This window comes from Neoarius graeffei, chromosome 20 (genome assembly GCF_027579695.1).
Source record: "Neoarius graeffei isolate fNeoGra1 chromosome 20, fNeoGra1.pri, whole genome shotgun sequence".
NCBI classification, from domain to species: domain Eukaryota; kingdom Metazoa; phylum Chordata; class Actinopteri; order Siluriformes; family Ariidae; genus Neoarius; species Neoarius graeffei.
In genome coordinates, this window is record NC_083588.1 from 7,695,653 (window position 1) to 7,710,057 (window position 14,405).

Genomic DNA, 14,405 nt, shown 5'->3' on the forward strand with positions numbered 1-14,405 from the left:
AAACAGTAGTTTCACATCAAATAAAATGTTTGCAATTACACGATCAAATTTAAACCTTGATGAAACAACACTGCTCAGAAATCTCTCATTAAAATGGAACAGAGTTTTAGTCTCGGGGATGCGCCAAAAAATGTTGATGTGGATGAAAGACAGTAGCGGGTATGGACTATGATGGAAACAGATCTTGTGTTCAGGGTCAGGGATTAGGCTATGAAGTTCACAGAAGACTAGATAGTGCTGCACTGGCCTGGCTAGCTGAAATTCAATTGTATAGCAATTTAGCATATTTAAGCTGAGCCTGATGCACACACAGGCTATGGGCAAGGATTTAGTACCCGTTTGTCAAATTGATTGAAATGTGGTGCCTGCGTGAATGCAATGATCATTAATGTCGGTTGGACAAGCACCTGATTATGCAATCACCATTCTTGGATAGCTAGCGAACTCTGGCTTGTGTAACAGAAAGTCAGATGAATTCATTTCCATAATAAATACTCTGGCGCGGTCTATTTCCTTTGATTCTATACTTGACAAATGGGCGAATGCCAAGGTGTGGCATGTTACAATTTAGTTCCTTCCTATCCTTTGGCCAGTGATGGACTGGATAGTAACAAAGTACTTTTAGTACAAAGTAAAATTAGTTGCTGTACTAACTGACCTTTTTGAAGTATTTGTTCCTTACTGAAGTAGTTGCATTTTGGTACTTAAACTCTACTACATTTGGGTCAAAGATGAAATATCTTACTTTTTGTTTTAATCCATTTTCTTACTTTTTCCTTTTAACACCCTGACTGGTGTTCTGGACATTGTGTAAATGTAAATGTTTTGTGCTATGAGTACCTCAGTTGTTATAGTGAGATATGTTTAAATAAACTTCAGTGAACTGTAAAATGTGCATATATATATATATATATATATATATATATATACGGTGGCGGCACGGTGGTGTAGTGGTTAGCGCTGTCGCCTCACAGCAAGAAGGTCCTGGGTTCGAGCCCCGGGGCCGGCGAGGGCCTTTCTGTGTGGAGTTTGCATGTTCTCCCCGTGTCCGCGTGGGTTTCCTCCGGGTGCTCCGGTTTCCCCCACAGTCCAAAGACATGCAGGTTAGGTTAACTGGTGACTCTAAATTGACCGTAGGTGTGAATGTGAGTGTGAATGGTTGTCTGTGTCTATGTGTTAGCCCTGTGATGACCTGGCGACTTGTCCAGGGTGTACCCCGCCTTTCGCCCGTAGTCAGCTGGGATAGGCTCCAGCTTGCCTGCGACCCTGTAGAAGGATAAAGCGGCTAGAGATAATGAGATGAGATGAGATATATACGGTGTGTGTGTGCGGGGGGGGGGGGCAAAATTATTGCTGCATACTTCCCAAAAAGTGGGTAGTTGCGCCCCTGACACACAGGATTAGCATCAACTCAACTCCAGTGATAGTCAGCTAAATGTTGGGCAGAAAACGCGATATCATTTTTAATGAGCTAGAAGATAAACAATAACCCTAAATTAATGTTAAATGTCAGTTAACACTAATTTATCTAATTTAAGGCTGCTGTATAACAACATTTCCCCCTCAGCTCATGGTAACTGCTGTACATTTTGTCAGCAGGCTAATATTGCTTATTAAACAAACCTACATGATAAAATTACTGACATCATGCCTTAATGCAAAATATAATAATTTCAAAAGATTAAACCAAATTAAAAATTATGTGAAACAGTCTTACAGTTGCACCAGATTCGTTTTACTTCAGACTTTTTCTGGTTGCTGTTCTGTCTCCACAAACACAGTGGAAAATTCCAGAAAATGAATCTTTCTGGTCCGCATCCCCAACCCAGCATGCTGGAGGTTTCCCAGTTCACCCAAATTTGGGTCACAGTGACCCAGAGACCTGATCCAACAAACTCAACCCAGCAAGTACAACAGGAAAAAAGTATGTTGGATGTTGGAATTGAAATTAAAACTGAAAACAATGAATTATAAGTCATGTTCGACCTTGATTGTCCTCAAAACAATACAAACAGCACATTGTTTTACCTCATGAATTATTTATTTATTTGTTTGTTTGTTTGTTGATTTATTTCATTCAAAGAAAGACATTTCAAAAAAGTAGAGACAGGACAACACTGACCACTTGATAATGCTGTCATTCATTCTCGCAGCACCTAAAGTTCAAGTTCAAGTTCAAGTGTACTTTATTGTCAAAAATCTATGTAACAGGGTTAGCACAGAAGTTTGAAATTGCGTTTGACCAGTCTCCAATGTGCAAGTTTAACTAAGCATACATATACTATTGATAAAAATCACCCACCCACCCACACACACACACACACACACTGCAGTAAAACACACACACACTGCAGTGAAAACACACACACACACACACACACTGTGCAATAATAAGACATACTGATGGACAATAAATACACACACACACACACACAGCAGCAGCAGCAGCAGCAGCAGAGAGTACAATCAGTCGTCGTAAAGGTAGAGTCCTGCAGTATAGATGCAGTATATAAGGTGCGAAGGATAAGGTGCAAGGGCATGGTGAATAAATGTTCATGGAATGTTCTTGGTATCTTTGGAATGTTCATGTAGTTTTCCTCAGTGAGTTAAGGAGTCTGACAGCTTGTGGAAAGAAGCTGTTTCCCAGTCTGCTTGTGCGGCACCGCACGCTGCGGTAGCGCTTCCCTGACTGCAGTAAGGAGAACAGTTTATGTGCTGGGTGAGTGGGGTCTTTGATAATGTTCATCGCTCTCTTGGAACAGTGTGAAGTGTACAGGTCCTGAATGGCTGGTAAGGGTGACCTGATAATCTTTTCTGCTGTCCTCACCACCCTCTGCAGCGCCTTCTTGTCTGCAGCTAGACAGCTGCCATGCCAGACAGAGACGCTGCTGGTCAGGATGCTCTCAATGGCACCCCTGTAGAATGTGGTGAGTGCAGATGTGGGGAGGTCGGCTCTTCTCATCCTCCGCAGGAAGTGGAGTCGTGTCTGCGCCTTCTTGACCAGGGCGGTGGTGTTGGTAGTCCATGAGAGGTCATCTGTGATGTGCACTCCTAGAAACTTTGTGCTTTTCACAGACTCCACTGCACTGCCATTGATGATCAGTGGGATGTGTGTTGGTTGTTTTTTCCTGAAGTCCACAGTAATTTCTTTTGTTTTGTTGACATTGAGACGCAGATTGTTCCTCTCACACCAGTTGATGAGTAGCTGTACCTCCTCTCTGTATGCTGAGTCATCGTTGTCTTTGATGAGGCCCACCACTGTTGTGTCATCTGCAAATTTGATGATGTGATTCGTTTCAAATCTGGCACAGCAGTCGTGAGTCATCAGCGTGAACAGCAGGGGGGACAGCACACAACCTTGCGGCACCCCGGTGTTTATGATGGTGGTCGCTGAGGAGTTGTTTCCAACTCTGACTGTCTGCGGTCTGTTTGTTAGAAAGTCCAGCAGCCAGTTGCACAGTGAAGTGCTGATGCCTATTTCACTCAGCTTGTTCACCAGATGTTGGGGGATGACAGTGTTGAACGCAGAGCTGAAGTCAATGAACAGCATCCACACGTGACTGTTTTTGTTCTCCAGATGAGCCAGGCAGAGGTGGAGTGCTATTGCTATGGCGTCATCAGTGGAGCGCTTGGGGCGGTAGGCAAATTGGTATGGATCCAGAGTAGTGGGGAGGGTGGATGTTAAGTGGGCTTTAACCAGTCTCTCAAAGCACTTCATCGTGATGGGAGTGAGTGCTATGGGTCTATAGTCGTTCAGTGATGATGCTGGTGACTTCTTGGGTAGTGGTACAATAGTGGTGGCTTTAAAACTTGCTGGTATGATGGCTTGATTCAGAGAGATGTTGTAGATATCTGTGAGGACTTCCGTGAGTGAGTTCGCACAGTCTCTGAGCAAGCGCCCGGGTATGTTGTCTGGGCCTGCAGCTTTCCTGGGGTTCACCTTGAGTAGGGTCCTCCTCACGTCTGCTGAGTCCAGTTGAAGTGTTGTGCTGTCTGGGTTGACGGGGGTTTTTGTAGGTGTTGTAGTGTTATTTTCTTCAAACCGGCTGAAGAAAGTGTTCAGTGAGTTGAGAAAGTCTGTGTTGTCCTCACACAGTGGGGGGGATGGTTTGTAGTCTGTGACTGACTGGATGCCTTGCCACAGGCGTCTTGGGTCCTTCGTATCAGTGAAGTGCGAATTGATTTTTTGTCCATATGCATGCTTGGCTGCTCTCACGCCGCGGTGCAAGTTGGCCCTGGCAGACTTTAGGGCCTCCTTGTCCCCAGACCTGAAAGCAACGTTGCGTGCCCTTAGGAGCTCACGTACCTCCCTGGTGAACCAGGGTTTTTCGTTTGCTCTCACTGTAATGTCCTTGGTGACGGTTACATCTTCCATGCATTTTGTTATGTATCCAGTTACAGAGTCTGTGTATTCGGTGAGGTTGACGTCCTGGTTGGTGGTGGCCGCCTCCCTGAAAACAGACCAGTCTGTGCGTTCAAAACAGTCCTGTAGAGCTGCTATGGAGCCCTCTGGCCAGGCCCTGATCTGTTTCACAGTTGGCTTGCTTCTTGTCAACAGAGGTCTGTAGGCTGGGATTAGCATAACAGAGAGATGGTCTGATGAACCCAGCTGGGGGTGGGGAACAGCTCTGAAGGCATGTCTGATGTTGGTGTATACCTGGTCAAGTGTGTTCTCTCCCCTTGTTGCAAAGTTCACACTCTTGTGGTAGTGTGGCATTACAGATTTCAAATTGGCCTGATTAAAATCGCCAGCGATTATGCAGACCGAGTCCGGGTGTGTGTTTTGTAGTGTACTCACAGACTTGTACAGAATGGAGAGCGCCTCTTTTGTGTTGGCGCTGGGGGGGATGTAAACAGCTGTGATGTTGACGGTATTGAATTCTCGCGGCAGGTAGAATGGACGGCAGTTGAGGGTTAAAAACTCAATGTTCTCTGAGCAGTGACTTGTAATAACTGCAGCGTTTGTACACCAGTTGTTATTTGTGTAAATGCACACACCACCTCCTCGAGATTTACCCGTGCTGGCGTGGTTTCTGTCCGCGCGGAATGTTGTAAACCCATCCAGTTTAATGGCGCTGTCCGGAACGTTGTTGTGAAGCCACGTCTCGGTAAGGATGATCGCGTTGCATTCTCTCACATTTCTTTGTGTGGTTAAATCCAGCTTGAGATAGTCCATTTTATTTTCCAATGAGCGGACGTTTGATAGGAGAATAGATGGTAGTGCTGTTTTGTGAGGGTTTCTTTTCAATCGGTGTGTGATGCCTGCTCGGCAACCTCGCCTTCTCCTCCGGCGTATGCTCAGTCTCCACTGCCACTTCTGCTGCTTCCAGTTTCGGCTGATGGTGGAGGGGGAGCCCGCTGCCTCAGAGGGGCCGTTGTCTTGGGTCATTATTCCTAGACCGAGAAGAGTTTCACGATCCGTGGCGAAGTTAACTCCGGACAAATCCTTTGTAATGTTGTTGTTCCTAAGTCCCAGTAATGTACTCCTGTTGTACGCGATTCTTGAAGACGATTTTGATGGTACATTTAACAAAAAACACACATTGTTATCGGGAGCCGGCTTGGCCGCAGCCTCACCGGGCGCCGCCATCTTACACCTAAAAGTTGATTAGGGACTGAAGAGACCTAATGATGAAACATTAGAGGTCTTATTTTGTTTCAATCTTACAGTAAAATGGTCTTAAAGTATGCAACAGTACAAGGTCGTCATCATTTTGAAAGTTGCAACACTTTCTCTATTGGGGACAGGCACCCTCTGTGTCCACAGCCATGCCTTTATCCTCTGTGCAGAATGTGGTTTTGCATTGTCTTGTTGATATCTCCCTGGAAAATATGCCATCTTGAAGGCAGCATATGTTGCTCCAGAATCTCACTCTACTTTTTCTGCGTTAATGCTGCCACCACAGAAGTGCAAGTTACCTTTCCGGAGGGCACTGACACAACCCCATACCCTGACACACCCTGGCTTTTGGACTTGTTGTTTGGAACAGTATGCATGGTCCTTTTCATTTTTGGCCTGTCGCACACGGCATCCATTTCTTCCATAAAAGACCTGGAATACTGATTCATCTGACCACAGTGCACGTTTCCACTGTGAGATAGTTCATCCCAGATGCCTCTGAGCTCCGAGGAGTCAGTGTTGCTTTTGGACACAGTTAACCTAAGGTTTCCTTTTTGCACAGGAAGGTTTTAACTGGCATTTGTGGATGTACAGTAACTGTATTGTACTTGACAAAGGTTTGCCAAAGTAATCCCAAGCCCATGTGGTTATCTCCGTGATAGATGAATGATGGTTGTTGATGCAGTGCCGCCTGGGGGATCAAAGATCACGGGTGTTCAAATTAGGAACATGCCCTTCCCCTTTATGCACTAAAATTCTTCCAGATTCCTTGAATCATTTCATGATCTCATGCACCGTAGAAGGTGAAATATCCAAATTCCTACCTATCTTTCTTTGAGGAGCATTGTTTTTAAACAGTTCAATAATTTTCTCACACACTCTGATAAACTGGAGATCACCCCGTCCCAAAATTTTTTGGTAATGTGTTGCAGACCTGAAATGAAAGAATGCATGTCTATAAACAAATAATGAAATGAAACAACCAATGCATTACATGAGCAGGTAAAACCTTTCACGTGGAGAAAGCGTTTAATGAGGAACTTGCACAAGGCAATTCTCTGAAAAACAACTCCATGCAAGTGAAACAGGAGGAGAATTTCCTGAACATTCCTCAGTGTGATCTTGCATTGTGCAACATCACAGTGTCAGATTCACCAGTGTGATATCTTCATAAAGCGCATTGTTGCTCGTGTCAATGGAGATGCTGTAGTGGGTTTTCCAGGAAGCTACAATGTTTATCCTTCCGCCACCCCATATGATCGCGATCCGCTCCAAGCCTTTTTCCTGGACACTGTCTTATCCAGCCTGTGCCATTGCGAGTCAGGTCTTTGCCAGAAATCTGACAGGACAACTTCACTGAGGCTCCTCAGCAGGAGATGAGATCGGACTAATGCAGTGCACATCTGAAAAGAGAAGAGTGGCAAAGAAACTATTCAACACACTTCACTTTAACTGAAATATGGAGCATATAAATTGGTGAATAAAGTGTGGAGAGAAGTGTGCACTCACAGGGCTCAGAGTCCACCAGAAGAAGAAGAGGCCAGCTTATGATGCTTAGAAGAGAGCAGCTTTGTTGTACTTGCTATGTGCGTTCAGGCTGTTTATACCTGTGTGAGGTGTGGAGATTTGCATGCACTCTTGGTAATGCATTGCCAGTTATTAAAGCAGTGCATTATGGAATTTTACTGCAGGAAGGAAAAAAACATTTCGCATTCTTTAAACCAGTAAACAAAACTGATAGCTGGCCATCTCTTCTGGAGACTATACAGGCACACTAACATGGCAAAATACATGTTTTGACATATTTGGGGTTCAGTTTCCTGCTGAGGGAATATTTACAGCTAATGAGGATGTGCTTGTGTCAGTTTTTGTACAGCTCTGGAGTCTGTTGTGTCAGTGTGACTCTTGTGCACAGTAATAAACAGCCGTGTCTTCAGCTTTCAGACTCTTCATATTATGTATTAAATATACTGACTCCCAGTCACCATAACTTTCTCAGACTTGTAATTGCAACATGGAGAGTTGAAGGTTAAAAAAAGTATATTTTTACTCATGATCCTCAGCAGTAGTCTTCCTGTCACGTTAACCACAACAGTAAATGTTATGATATCCTGCAGCCACTTCATCCTGTTGACCAACAGAAAAACTGTCATTTTACACTCCCTTACATGATGCAAACTCAGTTCCCACCTTTCCTTCAATAAAGCTGGACCGTCATAGAGCAGATCCGACCAGTATAGCCTCATCTGCAACCATGTGGCTCCTTTATTCCCTGGTGCTGCTCATCACTGCATCCTGGAAGTTCATACATGTGTTCTAATATCCATTGTTGTACTTTGTGTATTTGTTGTTGAGATATTTTCGAGAAATTAAATTACTGTTGTTTTTTTTTTAAATTACAGTTGCATTTGGTGCAATTGAATTTGCTTTGTCAGGTCATGTGATTGTCCAGCTTGGACAGGCTTTGACCATTGGAAGTAAAGTGTCTGGATATAGCTTGAATGATAGCAGCCATTGCAGGGGTGTCAAAAGCATTTTTAATGTGGGGGGGGACACACTGGCGGGGGGTCCTCCCCCAGAAAATGCTTAATTAATTAGATGCCATTTCCTGCATTCTGGTGTATTTTTAACAGGTTTTTAAACATCTAATTTTACCAACAAGTCACTTAATTCAATGACTATTTAAGAGACTCAACAATAAGTCCTCATTCAACTTGTCCATATATTCATCAGCCTGTTTTTAAATCCACTGCTATGCCTAAGATAATGAGATGAATGTGACACAATTTATCACCAACAATGACTTAATGAGTGCATTTTACTTTTTATTTTATGTTTCCTTTTTTATTTAGTTTTAGATGTAACACAACATGCCACTGTGCCAAGCAATGGTGACACTCAACTGTATGTTTAAAAATAAGAATATTCATAATTTCACACAATGAACAGGCATGACATGGCATCATGCAAACTTCATAACAAAATCACACTGTGTCAAGCAATGGTGACACACAAAAAATAACTTCACACAATGAACAGGTGCAATTTTGTTAACCACCAACAGTGACTTTAGTGGGTGAATTCTACTTTTTTTCCGATTTAGTGATACTCATAACAAAAATGACATGGCATCATGCAGTCTTCATAACACAAAATTGCACTGTGTCAAGCAACGACACATAAAATATAACTTTACACAATGAACAAGTGCAGTTTTGTCAACCTACATGCAATGGTGGCACTACAGTAACATTTACAGATTAGTATAACAAACAGATTTATAGATATAACTCCTTCTTACATTGGTTCCAGCACAATTTCTACCACTTAATAACTTTTATCCCCCTTTCCTTCACAATCCACCTGGAATAACATCCATCTCTCTCCATTGCTTTCCTTTCTACTATTCCTTCCCCATACACTGGTTTCCCATGTTACTTTCCAGAAAACTGGCAAAGACCAGGCAAAACAAGTTCTTCAAATCACAACAGGGAATCAATAAATATCATCAGAGCAGACTTGACCTCATTCTTGGCATTACAGTAAGGCAGGCCTACTGGGTTTGAATTAAATGATAGCTAACATTAAGCGAGCTGATACATCTAACATTGACTAGCCAGCTAACTGCACTAACATTTCCATTGGGACAAAAAAAAAAAAACCTGTCCTGTGGGGAAATTTTGACTGACTTTCTGCTTCTTTGAAAAGAATTTCCTTCTGTCCATTGTGTCTGGGGAGGAGCAAATACTGCAAACAATTCATCATCAACCAAGAATACCCCATTAGGCTAAGCTTATTTCATTGTTTAGTTGAACATTAATTTAATGTGGCCTCGGGTTAATTTTGAGGGCACAGAACAAAAGAATAAGGTTTTAGCAAAAGCAAGACACTGAGGTGGCAATGGGGCTGACGTCACCTCTTCCACTTTCAAGTAGCTGCACCAATTTTTCTGCTCGCGCTGAGATTCACTTCACTCGCGCGCGGTGAGTTGTTGTAGCGAACGCCCGGAAAACCCGGAGTGGATTTTCAGTGGTCTGTGTAAGTGGAATGGATTATTTCACGAAGCAATAGAAACGGCGCTGGGTGAACTAATATTCTATGTTAAATGTGTGTGTGGGGGGTCCAAACGAAGAATTATGAAATGTGAAGGGGACACGTCCCCTTCACATTCAGTGGTGGCGACGCCCATGAGCTATTGTACAGACTGGAGCCGACATGCTCCAGGGAAAAAGATGCAGTGGATTGGATACATTTGTAGCAGTGGAAGCACAGGGTGCACAAACTATTATTAATGCTTGCTATTAATGCTTGTTTGCATGTTCTCCGCATGGGTTTCCTCCGGGTACTCCGGTTTCCCCCACAGTCCAAAGACATGCAGGTTAGGTTAACTGGTGACTCTAAATTGACTGTAGGTGTGAATGTGAGTGTGAATGGTTGTCTGTGTCAGCCCTGTGATGACCTGGCGACTTGTCCAGGGTGTACCCCGCCTTTCGCCCGTAGTCAGCTGGGATAGGCTCCAGCTTGCCTGCGACCCTGTAGAAGGATAAAGTGGCTAGAGATAATGAGATGAGATGAGATGTGCAGCAGTGTTAGAGATGTAGCACTGTGGTTTAAAATCTCCGCCGCAAACGAATAAAAAAAATGAACATGAAACTCTGTGGTAATTTGTGAAATTATTTATTTTTTAGTGAGACTTGGATTGATAAGTTTTGTATCTTGTGGACATTCTGTTATACTGTACACTGTATGAGGTGTTTTTGTACAGGGATGTTGTTGATTTGTCTCACTGTGGATTACGAGCGCAGTAATACACAGCTGTGTCTTCAGTCTGCATGTTCTGCCCTGTTAATGTTACTGTGCTGCTGGACGTGTCTCTGGAAACCTGAAACCTGCTTTTCAGTTTCTCACTGTAGTAAGTGTTCCCAGCATACCATATACCTCCGATCCACTCCAGAGCTTTTCCTGCAGGTTGTCGTATCCAGTTTGTACAGTAGCTGCCATCAGTTAATGAATATCCAGATACTTTACAGGTCAGAGTCAGTGACTGACCAGGGGTTAATACTGTGGATCTGGTCTGGATCAGCTCAACACAGTGAACACCTGGGAAAGAAAAGTTATTTTAATGTTGGAAAAGCAAAAAGCTTCCAGTAAAAATAAAACTGTATTAAATATCAAATGTAAAAACACTTACAGTGTACAGCTGTCAGCAGCAGCAGCAGGAGGGATGTAGAGATCATGGTGTGTGTTGAAGCAGAAGAAGTATAAAGCTCTTGGTCTTCACTGATTAAATATATAACAGGGAAGGACATTTGCATGGAGACACTCCTTAGATTCAGGGAAATTTGAGGAATTTTTCTACATGAGAAAACCTCCTCATCTCTCAAACATCGATAATCTGTGACTTTAAATGTAGAATAATTGAAAACATTGTGTCATGTCTGTTTGTAGATCGATCTGTCAGTCCTGTTTGTGTTGATATTTTAACAAATAAGAAGCTGAAGGGAGTTGTTCCTTAGTGAGTTTGTTTTCAGTTGAATTTATTCAAAGAAGATGAAATTCGACTTTTATTCATGAATAGTTCTGTTTAATTTGGACCCTTACATTATAACAGCAGTATAAAATGCATCTTGTCATGTTCCTGAGAAAACTCACACACCACTGAAGGATGTCATTCCATAATACACAACTGTGTCTTCACTTTCTGTCCTCATTGAGTTTTAACTTGTCCAACCTGTGCTGTGGATTTTCCTCCATACTGAGATCAGATGAAGTGATGAGACCATACGAGCAACCTCACTTTATTAACAATCTCTCAAGTGAAGAACAGACTCTTACACAGCCTCTTCAGAACAGTCACAGCTCTTTATCCTGTTTCTAATGAGAAGCTGAAGTGGAACCAGTTCACACACACATCTTACTTGTTAGTCAGCTTTTATCCAAAGTCGACACCAGAATGTATTCTTGCAATATTATCAGTCTCATGTCCTCATCAAGATTACAGAGAAACTTTGAGAAGAACACACAGTCCTCAGATTAAAAGGCAAATATGGAGCTGGAGGAATTCAGCATCTGATGATAAACAGTAGTTTCACATCAAATAATAAAATGTTTGCAATTACATGATCAAATTTAAACCTTGATGAAACAACACTGCTCAGAAATCTCTCATTAAAATGGAACAGGGTTTTAGTCTCTGACGTCATGATGGAATAAATGTGTGAGTCCTGATGTCACAGAGGAGAAACATGATGTAGTTTTCCTGAATCCACTCATTAAACATTTATTCCAACTGTAAAATGAAGGGATGAATAATGGTTTTGGAAATTAAGTTTTTGGAGGGAAAAAACAGCTGAAAATGACAGTGGTCAAAATTCTTCTTCTCTTCCTCCTCCATGCCCATTGCCTATCGATTTTATTTGAAAAATCTCCAGTATAATGGTATTTCTAGGTCCTGAAAGTTCATGACTTTTAATTTTTACCACAAATCAAGCAAATTAACTAATGAATTAATTAATTAATTAATTAATTAATTAATTAATTAATTAATTAATGCTTTCATAAAGGCACAGCAGGCTTAAAGACACGAGGCATTCCCTGCAAATGTAAAAACACTTACACATTCACAAAATAGAAGAGTTACTGACTATTTACTGACTAATTCACCAAACAGTGTGGATTCTGCAGCCTGGTTTAATGAGACACTGATATAATCGATCTGTAAGGTCTTAGCTTCATAACAATGTTGTAGTTAGAGTTTATGGCTTTAATGTAAATCCCAGGAGAACATGTTCTCATATTTATTCCACTCTGTCAGTCCTTTGAAGCTCAGCATGGTGGGTAGATGTTGTGTGAATAGAGAAAGAGCGCCCCTCACAGGCCTTAAAGCTGAAAGAAAAACATCATGTTCAGACATTTCTAATGTGGCTCAGGATAAATATACAGGAGACACTACAAGACCAAAGGTAGAGGAAACTTTCTAAATTTGATTGTTTATCAACAATGGAAAATAATTTGCACTTCTACTGCTTAGAAATGGCTGCATTATTTTTCTCTGCCTGTTCAATAACTTATTGATGTCAGAGAATAGATTTATGGATGATTTACTCGACCTTCCTTTTTCCCCAGAATGCCTTTGGAGGAGAAACGAAAAGTCGGTGGACTAATGACACATTTTCTGATCAAATACAAATTACACAAAAGGACCGACAACAGAACTGCACTTTTAGTGTTTTGTTGTCATTATTATTCAGATGATGCCATGGATGAGACCTCATGATACACTGCATTACTCAACATAAACAATTTAACTGGCAAGCATTTGATAGATATTAGATTTGAGCCTGTCAACTATTAATCAACTGTTTGTGTGATTAAAAATGACACAAACTATTAAGCCTTCATTCCAGTGGAAGAAAGTAAAAGTGTGACTGAAATGGTTTATTAGTTGCATTGACAGGATGTCTCTAACGCGTCTCAAAGTTTTTGAAGGGGAATCCACTATTCTGTGACACTGTGTGTATCTCACGCAGTAATACACAGCTGTACCTTCAGTCTGCAGATTCTGTCCTTGAATTGTTATTGTGTTAGTAGCAGTGTCTCTGGAGATGCTGAACTTGGTTTTCAGTTTCTCACTGTAATATGTACTCCCATCACGACAGATGTATCCAATCCACTCCAGAGTTTGTCCTGCAGGTTGTTGAATCCAATATGAATAATAACTAGTAACTGAATATGAAACCTTGCAGTGGATGGAGAGACTCTGGCCTGGCTGGACTGTCATGGAAGCAGGCTGAGTCAGTTCCTCAACATGCACATCTGTGGAGGAAAACACATGGTGATATCTCACACAATATAAGCTGCACATTTATTGTTTTTGTCGTAAATGAATGAATTTGATAAAGCACTCACAGGAAGCAGCTGCCAGCAGGAGCAGTAGAGATGGAGAAAACATGGTGTGTGTTGTTTATACTGGGGTCTTTTCTGTTCTTCAAAGTTTAACAGAGACCAACACAACACATAAATAGAGCGATATCCAGCCCTGACACTTGTATTTGCTTATCTGATGATGATGGGAGGAGAACGGATTTAAAATTTATTTAAATCATGAGGAGGAGATTCATCTAATGGAGAATGTGTGGCTTTTGAATGGAACAAATTTTTTCCATGACAGAAAGCTCTTTACCAACTTCCATTATTTATAAATCAATAACAGAGGGAAGTATACATCTAGAGAAACTCACAACAAGGATTATAAATGAAATTTAGGGCAATAATTATTATCTGTTCTTGGGGATGTTGGGGTCACCGAACATGTTTTATAAATGCCAAAATTAGGTTTAAGCTTTGTTTGTTTTTTAATTCCTCTCCTGTCCACACTGTTCCAAATGTTTGTCATTCTCACAGCATCTTTATTCTATCATGAACAAATGCTGACTGTAGAACCTGTATACAGTATGTTGCTGTCGATCTGCAAAGCATCACAGTCAGAATTCTTTGGCAGGTGAAGCATGTAGTAAATATATTTTTCATGTCACATACAACACAGTAGTTTTGAGCTGGATTTCTTTTTATAAAAGGATTTTATTTTCACTTGCTTTTTACTGCACAATATTGTTGTAAGAGCTTACTTCAAAGATTCCACAATTTCTTCAGCTTTTGTCTTCAGTCGGGTAACTCAGCTCAATAGTTTTCAAAGTTCCCCATGTGTGTAACTTTAAAAGTGCACTGGGAGAGAAGAAGACAGACACACCTTCCTCTGCTGGTTTGCACAATTTTACCAAAATAA

General features: G+C 41.6%; 1 protein-coding gene across 1 annotated transcript in view; it reads right to left on the bottom strand.

Moving 5' to 3' along the window:
* The window catches only part of LOC132868329 (uncharacterized), an 86,124-nt gene extending 72,538 nt beyond the window's left edge, over positions 1-13,586 (bottom strand). Inside the window, exons 1-2 of the mRNA XM_060901189.1 lie at positions 13,529-13,586; positions 13,132-13,435 (exon numbers count right to left, since the gene is read on the bottom strand). Coding sequence (XP_060757172.1) covers positions 13,132-13,435; positions 13,529-13,571 — 347 coding nt within the window. The 5' untranslated portion in view covers positions 13,572-13,586. The remainder of the gene's footprint in view (positions 1-13,131; positions 13,436-13,528) is intronic.
* Positions 13,587-14,405: the final 819 nt, after the last annotated feature.